The sequence below is a fragment of the Heloderma suspectum genome, chromosome 17 (genome assembly GCF_057233095.1).
Source record: "Heloderma suspectum isolate Gila_16-S chromosome 17, 16-S_ref, whole genome shotgun sequence".
Classification (NCBI taxonomy): Eukaryota; Metazoa; Chordata; class Lepidosauria; order Squamata; family Helodermatidae; genus Heloderma; species Heloderma suspectum.
Genome location: NC_139474.1, coordinates 5331542 through 5355658, shown reverse-complemented (window position 1 = coordinate 5355658; position 24117 = coordinate 5331542). Strand labels below are relative to the sequence as shown.

Here is a 24117-nt window from a genome sequence, read left to right as displayed (position 1 = left end):
AGCTCCTCGCCAATCAAAGGTCTCGTCCCCCTTCCTTTCCCCCCGCCTAATCTGTCACCCAATGGTAGCGAGACATTTCATTGACGTCACTCCTGTCGTACGTACTGCGCTGCGAGCCTCTTAACATCTTCCCCACACGCAGAAATCGGAGGAGCCTGAGGGGATAGGCCGTGCTTTGTGAAAGCCATCGAACGTAACCAACCAGAGCTCTACGCTCCTGTGCGGGAGCCCGCCCTCCGCCTCGCCTCGCCATCTCTCTCTTCTCCCGCCCACCGTGTCTCGTAACCAATCCGCGTCCGCGGTGACGCGCTTCCCGCCTGAGCGGCCACGGATAGGCCCGATAGGCCCCCATCCCGCCTTCCCGGGCGACCTCCATCCTGCGGACGCGGCGCCTGCCCAATGGGAGGGCGCGCGGACGCGTGACGGACGCGCGGCGCGGCCAATCGCGCGCGGACGCCTTTGTGAGGGAAGGCTTCGGCGTGGAAGGTTCGCGAAACCGCCGCCGCCGCCGCCATCGAGCGTTTCTTGTCTCTCGTCTATGGCGACTGGAGCGAACGCGACGCCGCTGGGGAAGCTCCACCCGCCCCCGCCGCCGGGCAAGGCCGGCTACCCGCTGCCTCCCCCGGGGCTGGTGATGCAGGGGCCGCCGCCGCCGCCGCCGCCGGGCCCCGCGCAGGCCCAGCCGCAGCCCGCCATCCCCAGCCTCATGGCGGCCGCCGCCTTCCCCTTCGCCGCGCTGCCGCCGCCGCCCCCGCCGCCGCCGCCGCCGCCGCCGCCGCCGCCCCAGCAGCCGCAGCCGCCGCCGCAGCAGCCGCCGCCGCCGCCCCCGGCCCAGCAGCCGCAGCCGCAGGCCCCGTACGGCCAGTACCGCTTCCCCTCGCCGCCGCCGCCGCAGCAGCCGCTGGGCCACGAGCCGCCGCCGCCGCCGGCCCAGCATCTCCACCTCCACCAGCAGCAGGAGGAGGGCGGCCAGGCCGGGGCCGGCAACCAAGGCAAGTGGGCGGGCGGGCGGCGCTGGAGGGGGGCCGCTCATTAGGATTGCGTTTATTAATTGCCCATAGCGCGCGTTAATTGCATGTATTGATGGTTGCGCGTATTAATTGGCCCTTGCATGTATTGCTTCCTACATGTATTAATGTATCAGGGTGCAATCCTATGCACGTTTAGACGGAGAAAAGGCCTACAACTCCCAGCACTCCCCAGCCAGCGGAGCTGGCTGGGGAGTGCTGGGAGTTGTAGGCCTTTTCTCCGTCTAAACGTGCATAGGATTGCACCCTTAGTGTATCACTGCATTCGCGTCCCACCTTTTCCCCTCCAAACAGCCCGAGGTAGAGATCTTGAGGGCTCCCTTCTGGTAGATCCCGGAGTGACGTATGGTAGCTAGGTAATAATTTCGGACCCCCCGGGTTTTAAAGCAATGTTAGCGACTACTGAATTTGCTCTTCTCCCCCACCCCCCCCAGCACGCACTCAAATTATACTGCTGAAATAAGGAAAAGGTCGGGGTAACCGGGACTGGGATTGTCTGTAGAAGGACTGCGGGCTCTGTTCAGTCCTGGCGCTCGAAATGTAATTCCTGGGCTCAGAATTCTTTAATTCCACCTGCCTGTCTTCCGGGTTGCGGATCTCGAGGTTGTATTAAAAAAACAAAGCAGGTCCTGCAAGCCTGAAGCCCGCCTGGCCCTCCGACGGACCGTGCACTTGCATGTTCTTCTTCCAAGGAGCCCAGGGCAGCGTACGTGATCCTCTCCATTTTATCATCACAACAGTCCTGTGAGGTAGGTTAGGCTGAGAGTCAGTGACTGGCCCAAAGCCACTCTGAGCTTTGTAAACTCAGACTGCCCAGAGAGTGTCAGTAATAATAACTGCTATGGTGAAGTATAGAAATGAAATTAATTTTATATATAGAAAGGCCGAGTGGGGACTAGAACCCAGATGTCCTGATTCCAGTCCAACGCTCTAATCGCTACACCACTCTGGCTTTGAACTCATGATCTTAAAGCTCACGTGCCTCAGTTCTCCCTTTTTGTGGGCTGGGCTACTGAGGATTCTGCCCCTGGTGAGCCACTCTCTGGCCCATGAACCCAAGTGGGCACCAGTTGGTATACCCCATGCTGGCAGAGTAATATTAATAATGGTAATGCAAAACTGCTTCACAAAATCATAAGATCCATTCTCTTAGTCCAGCGTGGACTGTCCTAATCGTGGAAAAAAAGTTGGACATAAATGCAACAAATAAATAGCAGTTAAAGTTTGACCGCACACCCTGCTCCCTTTGCAGGTGCATGGTCTGTAGCAGGGCTGGGTGGACTTAGGCTTTGTTTTTAATAGAACCTCAAGATCCACAACCCGCATCCTAGCACAGAAAACAGGCACGTAGAATTAAAGAATTCTGAGCCCAGGAATTAGGTTTTGAGCACCAGAACTGAATGGAGCTCATGATCTTTCTACAGACAGAACCAGTCCAGGTTACCCCAAGCTTTTCTTATTTCAACAGTATAATTTGAGGTGGTCATTAGTTGCTAATGTTTTAAAAACTGGGGAGTCATAAATCATTTGTTGTTGTTGTTCAGTCATTCAGTCATGTCCGACTCTTCGTGACCCCATGGACCATAGCACACCAGGCCTTCCTGTCCTGCGCTTTCTCCCGGAGTGTGCTCAAGTTCATATTCATTGCATCGGTGATGCTATCTAGCCATCTCATCCTCTGCCGTCCCCTTCTCCTTTTGCCTTCAGTCTTTCCCAGCATCAGGGTCTTTTCCAGAGAGTTTTCTCTTCGCATTAGGTAGCCAAAATATTGGAGCTTCAGCTTCAGTATCTGTCCTTCCAATGAGCACTCAGGGTTGATTTCCTTTAGGATGGACTGATTTGACCTCCTTGCAGTCCAGGGGACTCGTAAGAGTCTTCTCCAGCACCACAGTTCGAAAGCATCAATTCTTCAGCGCTCAGCCTTCCTTATAGTAAGGGATTCTTGCCCACAGTAGTAGATATGATGGTCACCTGAATTAAATTCGCCCATGCCTGTCCATTTTAGTTCGCTGATTCCCAAGATGTCAATGTTCAATCTTGCCATCTCATGTTTGACCACCTCCAGCTTACCTTGATTCATTGATCTGACATTCCAGGTTCCTAAACAATATTGTTCTTTACAGCATCGGACTTTCTTTTCACCACCAGACACATCCACAGCTGAGCGTCCTTTCAGCTTTGGCCCAGCTGCTTCACTCTTTCTGGCGCTACTTGGAAATACCCTCTGCTCTTCCCCAGTAGTATATTGGACACCTTCTGACCTGAGGGGCTCATCTTCCGGTGTCATATCTTTTAGCCTTGTGATACGTTCCATGGGGTTTTCTTGGCAAGAATACTGGAGTGGGTTGCCATTTCCTTCTCCAGTGGACCACATTTTGTCAGAACTCTCTGCCATGACCTGTCCATCTTGGGTGGCCCTGCACGGCATAGCTTATGGCTTCACTGAGTTACGCAAGCCCCTTCGCCACAACAAGGCAGTGATCCATGAAGGGGCATAAATCATTACTGAGCTACCATAAATCACTCAAGAGATCTACCAGCAGGAGCCCCAAGATCTACCTTGGGCTCCTTCGAGGGAAAACTTACTTATTTATTTATTTCATTTCATTTCTATACAGCCCAGTAGCCGAAGCTCTCTGGGGGGTTCACAAAAATTAAAACCAAACAACACACAATAAAACAATTTAAAATATATAGAACATTAAAACCACAATATAACAATACAACCACAATAAAACTTAGCAGCAGTGCAGGAGTTTAAAAAACAGATTTAAAACAGCAAAGATAAAAATTTAGAAAGCTAAAATGCCTGGGAAAATAAAAAGGTCTTCACCTGGCGCCGAAAGGAATACAATGTAGATGCCAGGCGAACCTCACTAGGGAGCTCATTCCAGAGCCGGGATGCCACAGCAGAAAAAGCCCTCCTCCTAGTAGCCACCCGCCTCACTTCCTTTGGCAGGGGCTCACGGAGAAGGGCCGCTGACGATGATCTTAAGGTCCAGGCAGGCACATATGGGCCAGAAATGTAATCTACCAGTAGGTCCAGGTCTACCATCTGCCCACTCCTGATCTATACACTATTTAAAAGAGATGATCGATATCTCATGTCAGTATTTTATGTGCCGCAGGGTTGTTCTATGCTGCTGCTATATTTTAATTTTTTTAAATTTATTACATTTTTATACTTCCCATTAGCTAAAGATTTCTGGGCAGTTCACGAACAAACTAAAACTGCAAAATACAGTGATACTGCTTATTTTAAGGATTTTTCTTTTATGCAACAACTATACAGGACAATAGTGTCCCATAATGAACAAATTAGATGAATGCATGCAACAACTAGAAATGTATAACAAAACTTCAGAAATTGTTTAAACTGTAAAGAGTTAGATACATGTCAAAGGACAAAGTATAATCGAAATAATTTTGATGGGTTAGCGAAGCCAAAAAATGACAAGTTAAACTTTAATTATTTGATTCTTATCTCCTTTAAAAAAATAAAACATAGTTCAGGTAAATTTGTTATTAAACCGAGGGAACTAGGGAAGAAATGTGTGTCAGAATAACAGAGAAATAAAGGACGGAGAATAAAATGCTGAAACTTTTCATCTGCATTAAGTTTATTGTCTGCCATACACCCAAGGAGTTTGAGGCATTATACATAGTTCCCCCTCAGTTTCATTGTCACAACAGACCTCTGAGCTACGTTTGGTTGAGATAGAGCAACTAGCCCAAGGTCAGCCAGTAAGCTTCATGGCCAAGAGGGGATTTGAATCTGGGACTCACATGTCCTATACACAAAAGTAAAAATATTCCCCCTCCCATTTTTTTTGGTGCTACGTTTTCGCCTTTGAGATGCAAAGGGTTACAAAAGCATATAACGTCCTAACCCAAAAGAGGGTGCTAGGCCTCCTTACAGAAGGGAGAGGAAAAACTAAAAGGTATTTGGGCAAGAGTGTTATGATGGAGAAATCATTGGGAAGAATGATTTCAGAAGTAGACCTTTAGGTAAGCAATAGGCAGATTTTAGTGCCACTGGAAGAACTGAGGCCTGTTTTCTTGTGGGCATGGATGGTCAAAATGGAGGTGTAGCTGTAGGATTATTAAAAAAGATGAAATGTAAGTGGAAATAGATTATGAGGTTGGTCTCTTGCCTTTGTTACTTTTCTTCCTCATCTTATTTTTAAGGGAATTGTGTGCATTTTCATGTTCTCCAAGATAAATAATAAATTTTGCAATATTACAAAATGTCTCGTAAGTAAGTAGTTTTACGAACTATATGTTACACTTGGAGAAGTTGTCATGTAAACGGGGTTAAACAAATAAATTAAAATACCTGCTAGCATATTTGGTGAAATTAACAGGCAGCCATGTTACCCAATGATGACTAGAGAGGTGCCCCTAGATAGATGCTGATGCCATTAGAACAGGGGTGTTGGATGAAGGGCCAGGGGCTACATGTGTGTGCATGCACACATGCTCCCCCCTCACATATACATGCACGCTCCCCCACACTCACACACACACACATTTCAGAATGCACAGAGATAGGGACGTTTAAATATTGCCTGCCTGCTGAGAACTAGAATCGCTTGGGTTGGGAGAAGCTAAAGCCTTGTCCAGCAATTTCAAGGTTGCTGGGGTGTTTGCCTCTCCAGGGAGATCGCCGATTCTGTGCTGCTACTAGCAGGTGGAAAACATCATTGCCCCTACCCCCCACCTGGCCATCTGACCAGCTGTCACAGGCCACACTTTGAGTGGCCAAGGGCCACATGTGGGCCACAGGTTGTGCCCCGCTTCACTAGAACAGTGATATTCTAGTGCAGCCTTTCCCAACCTGGCACCTGCTAGATATTTTTGAACTACAACTCCCATCAGCCCCAGCCAGCATTGCCAGTGGTCAAATGTGATAGGAGCTGCACTCCAAAACATCAAGGGCACCAGGTTGGGGAAGCTGATGCGTGAATTGGGGGAAAAATCACTACGCTGGAGCCAGTGAACAGTTGTTTTATATTTATGCTTTGGAGCAATGTGCTCTTCCTCTTTTGAGGGGTTTCTGTAGTCCTTTGAAACTAGGAAACATTTTCTTGCCAACAAATTCCTTCTCTGTTCTCACCGGTTGAGTTTCTCCAGGAATATTTGTTTTCACAGTTTAACTTTGGAACAAGTATTACATTTGAAAAGTTTTGTGATTTTGGTTGTTTTTATGGTGCTTCCAATAAGAGTAATTCACTTCATCTGCACCATAAAATCAAAGTTATAAAAAGAAGAAATGGTTTGCCATGGACACACAGCATATCTAAAAGCGAAATGAAATTAAAACTCAGAGGCACTAAAGAGCTGGTTGTGAGAGACCCCAGTTGTCCATACATCCATTGGGAGCTTGTAATGAGGAACAGGAATTACTTCTAAAATGTATAGTTCCCTCCAAAAATTGATTATAATTGACGTGGGATTTTTTGTTGCTGAAATCAGCTGGTACACAGCTGAAATCAAAGCTGGGAGTGCCAATTTGGCCCCCCATAACAAGCAGCAGCCATGGTGGCCATGCTGCTACATCACAGGTCCCTATCTTTCTTTGAGGCACGGTTGCTGAACATGGAAAGCGACATTTTCTGTAATAAAATAACCATGATTTTGCAAAATCCAGAAGGCGCAGATGGTGCATAGTACCATTGTTCCACAACAAAGTACACCAGACAAATTATTTGTTCCTGTTGAAAAGAAGTGACAGTGCATGGGTAGATGCAGTTAGAAGAGAAATATTGTTCATTGACGTATCCGTGTTGTTTGTGTGTCAGGACCATTCAGTGTTGATACAAATAACATAAAATGCTTATCCTCCAATTTTATTTTTATGCATAGTATGTTGTTTGTTTCCCCCTTCTAAAAAGGAGTGACTATCTGGAAAAGGGAGGAGAAATGGACAGTGGGTGGTCAGCGACTCCCGCTCTTTTTGTCTTTAGCCCTGAGAAGGCCTTCTGTCAGGGTCGGTGATATCTGCCCTCCAAAGGTGAAATGCCTTAAAAACAAAGGGAAGCCATTACACTCAAATGGTTTAACTTATGTGTTTCAGGTAGATTGTGCCTATTTCCCTCCTTCCTTCTCATTAATAATAATAATAATAATAATATTTCTTAGACACATTTCTCAAAAAAGACTCAAGGTGACTTATAACAAAATTAAAACAACTAAAAACAGTTACCCACTATAATATTTCCACCCCATAAAACAATTAAAACATCAATGACAACCATAAACAATTCTACTGATGCTCTAAAGAGTCCACCATACTCCATCAAATGCCTGCGAATAGAGGAAAGAACTTAACGTAGAAAAGATGACAACGTTGGCACCAGGCAGACAGGTGGGGAGATTATTCCATAACTGGGGTCACCACCAAAAAGGCCCTCTCCCATGTTGCTGTCCTCTAGACTTCCCTTGGAGGAAAGATTCAGAGGAGGGTCTCAGATGTTGATTGTGGTATATGGATAGGTTCATACTGGAAGAGGTGCTCTGTCAGGAATTGCGATCCAGAGCCACATACAGATTTATAGGTTAAAACCAGCACCTTGAATTGGGCTTAGAAACGTATAGGTAGGCAGTGCAAGCAGGCCTGAATCAGTGTTACATGTTCAGACCTTCTGATTCACATTATCAGTCTGGCCACCATATTTTACACAAGCTGCGATTGCTGAACCATTTTCAAAGTCAGTCCCGCATAGAGTGCCTTGCAGTAATCTAATCTGGGCCACCAGCTCTCCTACATTTCATACGGTACTTTATTATGGTTTTATACTGTATTGCTTGTATAATGCTTACAAATGTCTTTTTAATGTGAGTGATTCATAAACATTGGTTCAATAAATTAAGACCAAACGGGTAACACTGTCCCAGCACTGTTTTCTCCCCCTCTGTTCTCTGCAGTCACTTCTTTTTTTAAAAGGGAGAGAGAAAAAGTTTCCCCCTATACTGGCATGCTATATATATGACGGTGATTTGAGGGGTGTGTGGATAATGTATTTTTAAAGTAAAAATCTGTTTAAAGGATAATAATTTTTTAAAGTAAAAATGTTGTAACCAGGACATGTCTGGCTGGCTGTCCCCTAGCTACACAATGTTTTTTAAAATAACAAGAAAGGTGGCGGCGACGGCGGCCTTGCTGGGCCCCATCACCTGTTGCTCTCTGGGTGGCCATTTGAGCGGCTCCTGGACTTCATCTCAGAGGTCCAGCTCCATCAGCACTGCTGGCTGATGTCATAAGAATCTCAACCAACAGGGGAATGTTCTTGCTCTGCCAGGGAGATTTGAATCTTTAAGCAGGTTTTTAGAATAAAGTACTTCGTGGAGGAGTAGCGCCCCCCCTTAAGTAATGGCTGCTTAATGGAGTAATACTACTAAAAGCGCTATATGAACTTGTAAGAGAAATCCCTATTGGGGAGAGGGGTGGAAGCTGTGAATATGAAATGTGCCTATGTTAGGTATTTGGGCAGCGCTAATTTTGTCAGAGAACCAAAGTGCAAATTGAACATTGTCATGTATTAACTGTTCCTATAAAGAAGCATAATGTGTCCGCAGATTACCCTAATAAAAAGAGGAAGAGGAGCAGATGGAACCAGGACGCCATGGACCAGAAGACCGTCATCCCTGGAATGCCCACAGTTATCCCTCCTGGGCTTACTCGTGAACAAGAGAGGGCTTATATAGGTAAATGCTGGTTCTGTTCTTTCATGTGTTCATGTCAGTACTGATCCAGGTTTTTGGCTGTTGTGTGTCTGAGGTGTTTTCAATGTGTGTTTTCAAAGACTCTGGTTATTGTGACCTTGTTTTTGTTACTTGAATAGATGATCATGTTTCTGCTTAGAGTGAATTGTGCTCCATCCCAGCTCCCTGTCCTGATTGCCTGAACAGTGTCCTCCACAGGCAAAGTAGAAGTGCTAAAGTCCTTATAAGTGATGGGGAATTGAAACTTGCTGACATTCACTTAATTGGCAGTTAAACTCTATAATCAGCAGGGTCTCTTTTTAGCTCCACAGACTATGCTAGTGGAGAACACTAAGAGTCCCTTTTCAAGCTGTATTGTTTAGAAGCAAGTACCTCTTTCACAGTGGAATATTATAAACTAACCTAACCATGGTTCCCTTTTGACTTTCTCTTATGTTGCTATGCTAATTCTTGAAAGCTAAAATTGAGCCTCCAAGGTGGTGAAGACTGTTGATGCCACTCAAAACAAGGGAAAGTCTCCTAACTTCTGATTTTGGAAATCTTCAAATACTTGTGGGTGGGCTTTGTTAGGTTAGGTTTGGACTCTGCACTCAATGTACACAATTGCTGGGAAAGGGATACTGCTTGGTTCATGGGAATTACGATGTTGGAACTGTTAACTGTGAAAACCGGGGAGTGGCAGATGTTACTGTACTGTACATGAGAGTGAGAACAGCATTTATATTACCTGTATTGGGAAATGTGGTGTGAATGTTATTTTCATTTGTGAATGTTGATCAGTGCTCGAACTAAGGGTGCTCTAATGTTGTATTATCAGGTGCAGTCCTTACCTTTTACATAAAGCAAGTTTTTCTTAACACAAGGCCATTTAAACCCTGTTTATCTCATTAGGGTTGCAAAATAAGCTCCTTTCTTGTGCATAAATTTCTGAGAATTTTGATATATAACACTCAGCTATCCATAACACTACTGAGAGCTGCTTTGCTGCTCTACAGCTTGTTAATAGATTCCTTTCAAGGTTAAAAAGTCAATGTATATACAGTGCAGAATAGTCTGACTCAGGCAAAGCTTTTGTACTGAAAAGGTGTGTCACTTAATGCAATTTGGAAAAGCTGGTCTCTTATCTCAAGCTCTGCACTGTGCTCCAGAAAGGACCATTTTCTTTATATTTCTGACATTGTCTTTTAACTTACCTCTACACAGGCTCAGCTTAACCAAGATACACTACCTAGTCCTGAACCTATACTCTTATAGCAGGGATGGGGAACTTGTGTCCCCTCCAAATGTTTTAGGCTACAACTGATATGATTGCTCACCATTGGCTGTGCTAGCTGGGACTGTTGGGAGTTGTAGTCCAAAACATCTGGCAGGCCACAAGTTCCCATCCCTGTTTTACAGAAATAAGTTGGCAGATTTAGTTTGTATAGAATGGGCAGCGGAATTGACGTGGGGACAAGAATGGTTGGTTTGAAAAGCTAGAATTAAGGAAGCAGTCCTGATGTTGAGACACTGCATTTAGAAATGCAGTTTTATGTTTTTTTACAGAAAAATCTGATATATAATTGGATTAGCAGTTCTAACAGATTCAGCTAGCTGAAACAGTTCTGTGAATGGATAGAATTAGGTCAGAATTCTCAGTCTATGCGAAGATACGAGTGCCCCATTTATTTAACTAACTCGAGTGGGGAAGATGGGGTTTGCAGTCCACAACTAAACTAGATAAAAACGGATGGGAGTGGTAGAGGTGTGACTCATTGAACCACAGTACTACCAAGCAAAGGTACATGAACATTGGTAATGGGGTGGGGTGGCTTGAGAGACCTTTATATGTGAAATTAGAGTATATTATGTAAATGGGCATTTTACCACTTGATATCATTCATGTGAGAGATGAAATATCATTTTCAAAAATCATAGTATTGCAGAATCACAATAAAGAAAGAACAGCGTTAAAAGTCCAAACCCCAGGACTCCTCTAAGGGCAAGATATGGATAGAATTCCCAACTGTGTCTGGAGATAATTGTGAGCTTCTCTAAAGTCATCTCTCTTGATTCCAACAAGCAGTTGGTTTGCTGAGACATTTCAAAATATAGTTACATCTGATGATGGAACATTACAAAGAAGTTAGTGGAGATCCAAGCTTGTTAGATGTTTTTCATGTCCCTAATATAAGAAGGATGGGAGGGAACAAAATCCATAACAAACAGCTGTACTTTGAGAGGGGTTCTCAAATAGAACCCGACACTTCAACATGACCTGGACGCGGGGGAAACCTGGCTTAAGAATTTCAGGCTATCTAAATTCTTGAAAATGTATTTACCAAGAATTCTGCTGTCTACTTCAGTGTAGAGCAGATTGAGAGCCTCATTGACAAATGACACAAATGACATTCGTAATATGTCTCGTGGGTCACCAGTAAATAATACAACTGATCCTGCAGCTGTCTGCCTCCATAATAAAATAATTGTTACTGTCCAGTAATGTTTCTGCCCCGTTTGTTTGCACATTTAACAGCAGTGGTGGAAGCATCTGATCATTTTCAATTCTTAACTAGATGAGTTGTGCCAATGGCTAAAAAATAGTTATTCTAGATTCAAATCCTTCAGTACCAATTTTCCAATTGGTTTTGAACTGATGGGGACAAATGTGGCTTTGGAATGATAGGCCTGCCACAAATTACCTACAGTAATGAGTTGAATTTGCCTCATTAAATGTATAATCTGATCAATGTAGAAGCTGCATTCACTAGTTCAATGTGCCTCATCAGTGTAAAAAGCTCAGCTCATGTATGAATGTGCTATATTCTGGATGTGTGTACAAAGTTCAACCCCCATTTAATACTGATCTTATTTGTAAAGTTGTGGCTGGTCAAATCTACAACTAATCACATTTTCTGTCGTTTATATAAATGCTTATAGTCCCACCTTTCAGTCTTGAAAGGGATCTGTAAGGTGATTAAGAAATCATATTAAAACCAACCAAAAAGAAGCAATCAGTAAAGCAAAAACAGTGTAATACATTGAAGATAAACCCTTATTACATTCTGTCAGTAGTCCTCCATCCTTATCTGAAGTTCCAGACTCCTCATTGGACTTGTTGTATTCAGTTCAGTAGATGTACTAATTGTTAATAAATAATAGGATACTGGAAGGATGTACTTCCGTATCTCCCAATGGTATACCCTATTATTTCCCCAGTCATTCTTATCCCTATGGAATTTCTCAGTTGTAAGGGATTTTAGCTCTTCATAATATTTCCCAAGGTTGGTCTCAATATTAGCTAAACAGTTGCTTCAGGGGTTCCCTGATTTTGCCATAGATCAGTAGGCAGTACTATGTAGGTTTATTACTGACCCTTTCCTTCCAAGTTTTGTGCATGCACCAAAGAACTTGGGGGAGAGGGATTGGAAAGGTGCCATCATGCTAGGTGAAATAGAAGTTTGGGTCAAATAGAAGTGATTAAAGTCTCTTGTATTAGTATTTGCTCCAAAGCTCAGTGCAACACAGAGAGTTGCCTTCCCAAAACTCCCTCTCCTGCACACTTGAATGCTCCTAGTGTGAAATAAGAGACCTCCCTCAAGTTCTCTGTGATTCATAGAATTGTAGCGGTGGGGGGAGCAGTGCATACTCCCGTGTGGCCGGGTACTGAAGCAGGGCTTTCCCAAGGTTTATCAAGGCCTGGATTATCTGCATCTTCTATATTCTATTACATGTATGATAAGTCTCTCATTAATATGGGTGAAGGTGTACCTTTGCTTAGTGGTTTGGCTTGCAGTTCACAAACCATATTCCCCAGAGTGGTCTGTCAGTGGCACTTTGAGCCACTTCAGAGCAGGGAGCTTAGGGGATGCCTCCTAAGCCAGCTGTTGCTGTGCTTTTCTATACTCTTCACTAGCCGAGTAAACACTAACCATCTTGCACTCTGTTGGATGAACCAGAGTCGTCATGTTATATTCTGGGTCTAAAAACCAGTTCCTAAAAGTGTGACATCCGTTAGTACTGCCTTTAGGTATTCGGTATCTGCGTGCAGTATTGGATAGCTAGCAAGTTAAAGCATGTTAAGGTTTTACATAACGATGCACTTCAACGTTTAGTATTTGTTAGTAAGCAAAAGGTTATAGTATCTATATAGGAGCATGGTTTATAATCCACAATCTCAAGAAAGACGACTACTGCTAAACTGGTTCAAACAGCCCAATTTTGAATTCTCATCTCAGATTGGCCCATGCACTCATAACAAAGCTAGACTGTCCTGATGTTTAAAAAGAAGAATTCATGGTGTCCCTCATTCCTGCTGGAAGTCCCTGCCCACTTCCAGTTATAGCAAATCAGAATGATTATCTTTCAGTCCAGCTCACAAAGATTAGATACTTCTTTGCTAACTCTCAAATGAATGCTTTGCTTCCTGATGAATAATTATTTTTGAAGACTTACTAGAATTAAGGAGGGCCTTTTCTGGATTCCTGATGAACATATTTGATTGACATAACATTGTAGAACCTCCTGATTTTATGTTGATGTATCAGGCGTCCCTTGCAAATTCTCCAGTTCTTCATGCTTTGATATTGAGATTTGAGATGTTTTTTGGTAACATTGTCTTTTTTTCCATCCTTTTTTCTTTCCTAACCTGGTTTCTTCCAGTGCAACTGCAGATAGAAGACCTGACTCGTAAACTGCGCACAGGAGACCTGGGCATCCCCCCTAACCCTGAGGACAGGTTGGGAAACAGTTTTAACCAGCTGACAGTAACATTTTTTACCTTTTTCAATAAACTTTTGGTGGCATCATAATGTCAGTTCAATGAAATTCCTTCCTAATGAAATGTCTTCAGTGGTCTGATTGACTGATGGTAGCTGAGAACTTAACTGTTAGGGAAGGTGTGAAACCAGAAAGGGATAACTTTCCATACTTGGTGTGGGATTTCTAAGCCATCCTAAGGTTAATGACATAAGAGAGAGAAAAATACGGTGGCCAACTAATTTTGACATGTGCGGTGCTGGTCTTGGGCAGGTGTCCAGAGGTCTTTCTCGCAGGTTCACCCTGAGGAATCCTCAGCACAGTCGCTGAGTCTGAGCAACCTGGGAACTTTTTCTGACTGCTGATTTTGCAATACCTTCCAAGTGGTGGCTGAGCATGTTTTTTTTTTTAAAAAAACAGATGGGTACTAACAAGTTTCTTTGGTAGCAGCTACTACACAGCAGTGGCCAATATCTTGGGATTTGGAGCCCAAGCAATACTGCACCTGCAAGTGTGCAGAATTGGACCCCTGTGGTTTTGTTGGGCTTCAGTGTCATCCAACAAAATAACGTGTGTGTTTTTCTTTTTTAAAAATTGGCTTCTAAGCATTAATTCTTTATGAGAAGGTATAAGCTGGGAGTTGTTGTGTTATAGCCTGATGCACAACTTGTTAACCAGTTCTTGCTCTTGAAAGCGGAGTACAGTGAAATTCCCTTTTTCCTTAAATTCAACCCATCTAAATCATAATTTGGGCAGTAAATAAATGTGGTGAGGCTTTCAGTGGTTTTGGAAGCCTTTTTAATTCTAGGGACATGATAATTGCCTAATTTACCTCACAAACCACATTTTGTGTGTTTTCCTTTAACCATAATACTGGGGTTTTAGGTTAAACTTGATAGGCGAACTCATTCTTGGTGGGAATAGATTTGTGTGCTTTCCTCTTGTGCTTGGTAAGAGTGAGTTGGGACAGTTGGTCTTAATTTAACAGGTGAATGAGATATTTAATGCAGAACAAGGGGGAATGCAGAACAACAGTTTAATGCAGAACAACAGTTACAATTACTGTTTTGTCTTGTATACATAGGATGCTTATTTGTACAGTCATTTCTTGGAATGAGACCATACTGGTTAAACAATCTGATACCATTAACATACAGTAAAATTGAATTGTCTCACTTACTTGCAAAAGGGCAACTCTTACTGTGGAAGGCATGAAATGATTAGAATACATTCAGCTTGAAACTCTTTTTCTTAAGGTTTAATCTTGGAACCAATCACTACATTAATGATGTGTCTCTTTGTGTTTGAAAAAGATCTACTAAAGTTAGTGGATGAGTTTATTTTAAACTGGCTAGTAAATGTGGACCGGGGGAGAGAGAAATTGTTCATATTACTTTGGGACTGCTAGGTCTTCTCAGGTCCTAGAAATGGAGGTGTAGTTTAGACGTGATCACTCCTTACCAAATCTGACCTTTTTATTTCATATTCTTGTGTTGATGATTCCCTTCAGGCTGAGAAGACATTGGGATCAACTGGCTCTAATCAATCCTTTAACCAGCTAGAAAGAAAGATTGTTTAACTAAAATCCCAGGGTTCAGGTTTCTGATTACTTCAAGGATGTATTTTTTTTTAATAACATGACCAATATCTCTTCCCTTCTTGCAGCTAACTCTAAATTTTTATTTCAATATGTTTGGAAAAAGATCCATAAACATAAGCAGAATTCTAGGAGTGTGGCTTTTTTTACCGCAAGTGCAGCTGTGGTAAAATCAAACTGACTCTTTTTTAATTTTAGTTATAACATTTTTGTTTGTTAGAACCTCTACTTTCTGGGCACCTAAACCACATGGAGAAAGCAGGTCTGTCTCTAGCGGTTTACAGGCCCAGTCTATGGCATAAGGGTGGGCTTGTTCAGCTTGTACCCACCCCAGTTCTCTAACTCTTAAACACAATAAACAGGTTCAGTCGGCCTTGATGCAGCCAGCAAAGTGGAGGTAAAACCAGGACAGAAGCCTTGACCCGTCTATGTGGTGTCAGTGAAATAGATTTAATTTGTACTACCAGAAAGAATTTTATAGACGTTTAACCTGTCTTGTTGCTTTTCTGATGTTAAAAAAATCCAGAGTTAACCTGAATAATTCTTTATTGATTTACCTCCTGCGCCAGGGTTCTTTCTAAATGTTTGGCTCCATGGAATAATGAAGTTGGAAAGTTTGTTCTCTGTGTGAATCAACTTTCTCCATCTTCCCTGCCCCTCTCCCCTTTTTTAATAACAGGCACACTCATGGCAGAGCTGTTGTCATGGCTGTGTTATGTATCCCACTCCCCTTTCTACACTCCCTCCTCCCCCAATAAAACACCCCAGTTTTTTCCTCCTGGTAGCAGTCAGTGGTTTGCTACAGCCGCTTTGTCCATGTGACATTAACGGGCGAGTGAGTGAGCTTACGCCTTCCTTTCCTGTGGTCTCCAATTTTTTTCTAAATTGCACTAGAGTTGAGGGGAACCTGTACTTAATAAGTGGCCTTGAAGGTTTAGCTGCATGAGGAATCACTGGGAATTGTTCCTCTGCAGGTCTCCTTCCCCTGAACCGATTTACAATAGCGAGGGGAAGCGTTTGAACACCCGTGAGTTCCGCACGCGCAAGAAGCTGGAGGAAGAGAGACACAACCTGATAACAGAGATGGTGGCGCTCAATCCAGACTTCAAGCCACCAGCTGATTACAAGTAAGCGGGAAGATGGAGACACGTTCGGGTGGGATTCGTCTTCTCTGTTACCTAGCACTTCATTTTATGGGAAATAGTTCTATCCTGCCTCACAGTCAGACTCAGAACCTTAAAATTAAAACCCAGTACAAACCATACCTACTCTTTTTTCTAAAAAAAAGATTATTTTTTTTACTGCCATTTGATTAGCAAATGGCAGTAAAGCAAACACTATGAAAAGCTACTGGAGAGAATAAAAAGTTAGTTCCAGCTGTCGCTTAGACAGTTACAACAGTTGCTGGACAGGTGGATAAGATAGTGGCTCAAAGAAAAGGTGCTCCACATTGCCACCCACCATTCCTCAGAATTCTCAGAGCCATCTTTAAGTGGCTCGTGCTTTACCTTGGACCCAGGCTATTTGGACCTTTAATGGCTGATCAGTGGTTAGTATTGTGCTGGAAATGGATTGGCAGGCAATTTAGCTCTTTACGCATTGGCAGGATATGCTATCTGTAATCTGTGCTAGTTAACAGGCTTGCCTCTGAATTTTGAGTCGTTTGAAGTTTCCAAAACAGCCTTCAAAGGCAGCCGCACATGGAGCACATTGCAGTAATATAGTCTAAATGTTATCAGCACATGAATCACTGTGGCCAGGCCTTGATGTTTTGAAGGAGGGCTGCAGCTGGCATACCAGCTTCCTTATCAGTTTTGCAGAGGCTGTACTGTACTGAGGCAGGAGCCTGCTGCAGGGCTTCCTCTTAACCAGTGCTACCACACGGGTGCCAAAGGATTCCCTAGGCTGCTGATCTGAGCTCAGTAAAGGTTTGTTTGGGGTGGGGCAACCAGGTCTTGATACTTGCCATCTGATCCTTCCCAGACCTCCTGCTACTCGAGTGAGTGACAAAGTGATGATCCCACAGGATGAATATCCTGAGATCAACTTTGTTGGGCTTCTGATCGGACCCAGGTAAGAACGTATGTTTTTCCTGTGGAGGTTGGATGACAGCAAAACATGCTGGTTAAGAATTGGGGGGCGGGGGATGATTCGCTTGTGTCGTGGGAAGTTTTAGAAAATGTTCTGAAGTGGTGTGGGTGGGTGCAGTGTTTGAGTTGCAGGAACTACTTCAGCACAAGCATCTCTCTGTAACCAGACAAAATGCCCAGCTTAGTACTTTATTATCAGTAAACTCAGTAGATGTGGGGCATACTCAAAACATTCTCATCTTTCTGCAACATTTCCAAAATAGTTCAGGCCTTAACTTTGAGACAAGGCTGACCCTTAGAACTTGTTTTGCGACCTGGCCTTCTTGCCAGATACAGATGTAATACAGATTAATACTGTTAGGTATATAGTTTTTCTCACTGAATTTTCTCAGCCATCCCACGACCTTCATGATCACGTCAAGTGGCTCCTAGTTTTTGGGTTTTCAGGCTATTGGAGGTGCTTTCTCTTTCAAGGACAAATTTCAGAGCATTGGCTGCCTGACCTCAACCCTTGGGTTTGGATTTTCTCCCTTTCTAGAGGGAACACACTGAAGAACATTGAGAAGGAGTGCAACGCCAAGATTATGATCAGGGGTAAAGGGTCTGTGAAAGAAGGAAAGGTGGGAAGGAAAGATGGCCAGATGCTGCCTGGTGAGGATGAGCCACTTCATGCCTTGGTCACTGCCAACACCATGGAGAATGTGAAGAAGGCTGTGGAGCAGGTAAAGGGCAAATCTCAGGGCACCATAGAGTCGGGGCAAAAAGCAATCCAGTCCAAGCTTTCGTGATGTGCAGTCCAGGCCACTGTGTGCAAGCAGAGAGCAGAGGGCTATGTTGTAGGGAACTTGTATACATGAACCAAGCTGCACACTGCAGAGGGAAAGCAGAAACATAACAAGGCTGTTCACTAAGCAGTGTAGGCTAGGGAAGGACCCCTTCCTGACCTTAAATAGGTCAGGAGTTGGACTCGATGGTCTTACAGGCCCCTTCCAACCTACTTCTCTATGAAATATGGCAGTCAGTCAGTTTCCTGTGTGATAGTCCTTTTGGCATCAGCTGCTGCTATTACTGTTTATTTAACTTATAACCCGGCTTTATATCTTGGAACTCAAGATGGTGTATATCATATTCTGGGGGCTTCCCAGGCAGGTTGCTGCAGCCTAACCCCTCTTCATGCCATGGCCTGGGACAGCATTACCTTGCCCTTGCTATGTCCAGTGTAATGACTGAGCCCAAGAGTGCCTTGAGAGCTGGCTGACTTAATAATGTTTTGGGCAAGAGGGGCCCCAGGTATTCTGCTTCCACCCCAGTACATGCCCCTCCCAAGCCTAACTGATAAAATGTCAGGCATTGGCACTGGGCTGCAAAGCCAACCCATTGCACAGTCCAAAGTGTCACTGAGTTCCAGCCCTCATACCTAAATGTAGGAAGAGTCTCTGAGGAAAACAATTCCAAGGAGTGTTGGTTTGGGGAAAAGAGGACTTTGGCTGGGCTGAGAGGTAAAATCATGCCCATCCTGGGGAATTGGTTCCCCCTTTACCAGGAATATTAACAGATATTGGTGTGTGCCTAGATGAACTGTGTGCATTACTGATCTAAGAGGAAGGAGCATATCGAGGTTGAAAAGACCCCGTGGCCAGAGAGATTGGGAGTAATGGACTTGCCCTTATCATGTATCTTCTCGAGCCAGTCCCCACCCCCACCCCCCAGCGGCACTTTTGACCTTGGAAGACAATCTGTAGAAGGCTGATGTCAGTGACTTCACTCTGAGGCACAGCTCAGGGGACAGTTGCTAATCAAATGGGGAGAACCTGTGTAAAAATGAATGGCCAGACTCCCCCCAAGTGAGGGGATTTGTGGCAGCAAGCAGAACCCCATCCACCAGAAACTGTCCTTTGCACCAGCAGTCCACAGCAGCCTTGGAAAAGCTGGTGAACTAGTCTCTAGTTGATGAAGCAACTCGCCCTCCTCCTTTTTCCTAGATACGGAACATTCTGAAGCAAGGCATTGAAACTCCAGAGGACCAGAATGACCTGCGCAAGATGCAGCTGCGGGAGCTGGCCCGCCTCAATGGGACGCTGCGCGAAGATGACAACAGGTGAGGGTCGGGCAGCCCCAGTTTGGCTCTGTGGGAAGGTGCTTGTCCCGCTTACCACTGGTTTGACCTCACTGTTGTCTCCCTTCAGGATTCTGCGCCCATGGCAAAATACGGAGACCCGCAGCATCACCAACACCACAGTGTGTACTAAGTGTGGCGGGGCTGGCCACATCGCGTCCGACTGCAAGTTTGCCAGGTGAGCATGATATTGGAGGGCCTGCAACAGTATTGCTTGTGCTCAGGAATGAGCAGCAGTACCTCTTGCCAGTTTTGTAAGTTGGCAGCACCTGCATCGCCTGACCATATGAAGGTTTAGTGTGGTGGTGCCTTAGATTAGTCCCAGTAGATAGCTGAGATGCAAACACAAAATCACATCTGTAATTGGGGGCAAGAGGGGTGCCTCCCCCCCCCCCCCCAGCCACAACCACTACTTTTCCTTGGCGTGTGTCTATGCCAGCCTTGCCCAATCTGGCCATGCTGGCTGGGGTGATGGGAGTTGTAGCCCAAAATACCTGAAGAGAACGCCAGATTGGGGGAGGTGGGTCTAAACGAACAGGGTTGGTGTTTTACCTGTCTGTTCTGTAGTATGGTTGGGGCACTGGTCTCTGCCTGGCATAGCGCAGGCTTCAGCTAACTGGCTCCTTATACAGGCCTGGAGATCCACAATCGGCACAGGACAAAGCACGCATGGACAAGGAGTATTTGTCTCTGATGGCTGAGCTGGGAGAAGCTCCAGTACCAGCATCTGTGGGGTCATCTTCTGGACCTTCTAACCCACCCCTGCCGAGTGGCCCGAGACCATCTGGGCCAGGAAATAACCAGCCACCTCCTGTAAGTAACTGGCATGTTCTGGTGTTGGAAGATCTCCGTGGGGGGCAAATTTGGAATCATGGGGAATCTGCTCCATACGTTTCAGAAGGCAGCAATAGGATGGGATTGAGCCAGTGTCCCTGGTGGGAAGGAACAATTGGTTAGGGCCCAAGGTTGTTCATGTTGTGTGGAAGGAAGGGGAGGTGTCTGTGTCACAAAAGAAGAGCGTTCTTGAAAGCAGGAGGTGGGTCTCCCTTGGATACAGCTGCAAAGGCATGTGTGGAGACCCCTGAGCAATGCTCGGCATAATCCCAGAAGCCAGAGGGGGCCTGAGGGGGAGGGTTTTTGTGGGGAAGGAAGTAAGATTTTCATGCTCTGCAGTGGCAGAACTCAGCATGCCCTGATCAATACTTACGGGGCAGAGTGACACCCTGTGGCCTTCTCACTCGCTTCTGAGTGCTTGGAGCAACTCCCCATGCCCATCTCTCTTCTCTTAGAACCGCCCGCCGTGGATGAACTCCGCCCCCTCTGAAAACCGCCCCTTCCATGGCATGCATGGTGGTGGAGGCGGAGGTGGTGGCGGCGGTGGAGGCGGAGGTGGTGGCGGCGGAGGGCCTGCAGGGCCGGGTGGCCCTCACAATTTCCCTCACCCCATGTCAAATATGGGGGGCCATGGGGGCCACCCAATGCAGCACAACCCCAACGGTCCTCCGCCTTGGATGCAGCCTCACAATCCGCCCATGAACCAGGGGCCACATCCTCACGGCCCTCCAGGCCCCCACCACATGGGTGAGTACAATCCAGAACATCGTGGGAAGCCTTCCGAGGGGCCAGGGGTTGGCTGGCGGATGGCCTCAGCAGGCTCGTGGGCAGAGGCAGTCCTGTCGCAGGGCCGCCTCATGGGCGATTGTGGGAGGTGCTCCCACGAGGTGCTCCTGCAAGGCCGCTGGCGTGTGTCGTGGTCAGCTTTGGGACGAGGGTCTGGGCGCCGGCGCGGGTGATGGTCTGTTCCAACTGTTGCTAAGGCTGCGGTCTCTCATTCCCTTAAGATCAGTACCTGGGCAATGCGCCAGTGGGCTCTGGGGTCTATCGCCTCCAAGGAAAAGGTGAGTGATGCGTGTAGGGGTGGGGCAGCGGGAACGAGCCAGAGGGTGTTCTGGGGAGCAGGCACAGGTGGGGGCAGGCCTTCCCAGGTTCTGCTGAATAGCCTGTCCGGCCCTCTGACTCTGCAGGTATGATGCCGCCTCCGATGGGTATGATGCCCCCTCCGCCCCCTCCGCCCAGTGGCCAGCCTCCCCCGCCTCCCTCTGGTCCTCTCCCCCCATGGCAGCAGCAGCAGCAGCCTCCACCCCCGCCTCCCAGCAGCAGTACTCCCTTGCCATGGCAGCAAAGTGAGTAAGAGCACTTCTTTTAATTTTGCCCCTCTGTAACTCTCTGCTGGGCAAGCTAATTGTGGGCTGACAGCTACCAGCCGGCCCCTTTCCCCTCTCTACCTGAGCCTTGATGTGGGGCTGCGCTTGGGAGGGGTGGTAGCCCTTGAGGACGGTCTTCAGCACTACCCAAGAAGCCCCTTTTGCACATGGGTTGCAGCTATGGGCCGATACGAGCCTGGCTGTACAAGGAGTTCGTCGATAGGCCACCCCTCTGTCCCAGAGCAGTTTCCCAGTCCTGGGGGTTGAACACTTCCCTTGATTACTGTGAGGCCCATCTCTGGCTTGTAGGTCAAGTGCCTTGGGGAGGGTTGGCAAAAAAGAGGGCGTTTCCTGGTCAGGAGGCCATGGAGCGTTTGGAGCAGGCTCTCTGGCATGTCAGTGGACTGGGCCACTCCTTGAGGGAGGGTGCAGCCATTCCTCCGTTTGGCCGGATGTGGAACCCCCGGCTCCCGGCTCCCGGGGTGACCTTGTGCTGTTTTAAATCCTAGATACGACGACCACCACCACCACGAGCGCTGGCACCGGGGCCATCCCTCCATGGCAGCAGCAGCAGGGGGCGGCGGCAACTTCTTCGGGGGGCCCGCAGATGCAAGGCAGCCCCTCCATGGTGCCTTTGCCTCCAGGGGTCCAGCCTCCGCTGCCCCCCGGGGCCCCGCCTCCGCCCCCGCCCCCGCCCCCTGGCTCCGCGGGCATGATGTACGCCCCTCCCCCTCCTCCGCCTCCCATGGACCCTTCTAACTTCGTCACCATGATGGGGGTGGGAGTGCCGGCCTTGCCACCGTTTGGCATGCCCCCTGCTCCCCCACCACCCCCGCCACAGAACTGAAGAATGGTTTTTCTATACAGTTGTCTTTCTCACCAGTATGGAGCCAGGAATTGGAGGGGGGAGACTTGTGAACCCTGGTCAGGAGCACATGACGGATACACCCCCCTCCTTACTCTGTATTTAGAGAGGTGTGCGACTCTTGTCAAATGCCTGTTTGACTGACTGGTGTGCTTCAATAGCAGAACCTACCTTAACCGTCAGGATACCAGTGCTGAGTCTCCCCTCAGAAGTGAGGGCTGCCCCACCCTCCCCTAGTGAGAACAAGGAGCTTGTGGGATGTACTTGCTGGGAAATCTCCATGTGAAACTGCCAGATCCAGCCATGGTGGCGGCAAGGCCCCTCCTGTGAATTGATGCGTCTCTCTCTGCCTTGCCCTTTGGGGTGGAACGATGGCTTTTGTTAATCTTCTAGATTTTTAACCTCCTTTTAAGGGACACCAGTTTTCCACGGCCATATGCATCTCCTCTGTTAAAACACTTCTGCCAGTACAGTTGAAGAAGCAAATGGATTTCTGTAGAGTTGTCTTTCTGGAGTTGAGGTCACATGCACCACCACTGAGTTGGGGATTGTCAGTTGGTTTTCCTCTCAGTTCTTCACAGAGGAAAGGTGGATCTCACATGGTGGGTCTGCTTGTGAACGATGGGCTCTTAGCCCACCTGCACCCTCTCACTGAGTAGTTAAGGTGAAGTCAGCACTGGGCGGGCATCTTCATCTAACTTCATCTAAGTCAATTTGTCTCTTGTCCATCTGCCTGGAAACTCCTTTTCTTTTTCTCTCTCTCTCTTTTTTTTTTTACACATCTGAGTGTTTTGTGGTTTGGGGTGGCCCCACTCGCAGACTGAATGATTTCTGTTGACAATGATGTGTGTGTACAACGCTTCATTCGGTCTCCTGTAACCATTTTCTTAATTGCTTTTTGTGTAAGAATAAAACTGCAGTAAAGGGGAGGTTCAAATTAAATGCAGCTTTTGAAACCGTCCTTGTGCGTATCCCTTTCATTTAAAGAGTGCCGGGGGTGGGGGGGTGCTGAGCAGAGGCATTCTCTTGCTGGTTTCTGCTTCCAGTAGGTGGAGGCCAAGTTCCACAACCTCAGCTAGACTTCTCCTTCTGGCAGGGTGCTAGTTGTGGCAGGGACTGTTTTGAAGCCAGAGGGTTCTTTCCACTGCACCTTCCTACCCTACTGGGGGCCATCAGTGGGTCCTTTTCAGCTCAGACAAGTTTTACTGACCTGCCCGCATCCACTGTAAGCAGATGCTGCTCCTTAATGCTCACTCATCAGTTGCTGTTCCAAAAGTGTTCTCGATTTTGCCCGAGTGTTGCAATAGTACAATCTGTAGGAGCAGAGAGAAACCTTTCCAAAGTTGGATAGTTTTGAACACTATCGGCTGACTGGATAATGCTGACCAGAAGCTAGAACATGTGCATCTGTTTCCATCCTGTCAAATTTACAGGCTGTTTTTCCCCGGGTCAGGAAAAGATGGAGCATCTATGGTGGTGGTGAACTGTAGCATTTTGTGCTAGCAATCCTCCCTGCTTCTGCTTTGGTGGCTCACTGGAGTGCAAGCTCTTTCCTCTACATAACTTGGAATGATTACTTCAGTGCCCAGTATATTTGGGACTCTACTTATGCTCTTAGTCAGTGCCTTTACACACTGCCTTGAATGCAAAAGCTCTGGAAGCAACAACATTCTGTTCTGAGGCTTAAGGAGTTGGTTGTCTTCCTTGAATCAGTCACCCTATTAACAGCCTTTGAACTGCACAGCAATAGCAGTC

The 24117-nt window shown here is 46.4% G+C and overlaps 1 protein-coding gene across 7 annotated transcripts; it reads left to right on the top strand.

Annotated features, from left to right (window-relative positions):
• Positions 1-452: 452 nt before the first annotated feature.
• Positions 453-23323, top strand: SF1 (splicing factor 1). Of its 7 annotated transcripts, none has more exons than XM_084824233.1 (13): positions 453-992; positions 8607-8735; positions 13395-13470; positions 16062-16214; positions 17071-17160; positions 17716-17899; positions 19160-19275; positions 19364-19471; positions 19926-20106; positions 20583-20874; positions 21135-21191; positions 21318-21476; positions 22007-23323. In XM_084824233.1, exons 1-13 carry the CDS (start codon positions 539-541, stop codon positions 22342-22344), a joined length of 2337 nt encoding a protein of 778 aa, XP_084680359.1. In that variant the 5' UTR covers positions 453-538; the 3' UTR covers positions 22345-23323. The 7 variants fall into 7 exon arrangements, with proteins under 7 accessions (XP_084680359.1, XP_084680354.1, XP_084680357.1 ...); XM_084824228.1 differs by having other exon boundaries at positions 460-992; positions 21140-21191; XM_084824231.1 differs by having other exon boundaries at positions 460-992; positions 21140-21191; positions 21318-21480.
• Positions 23324-24117: the final 794 nt, after the last annotated feature.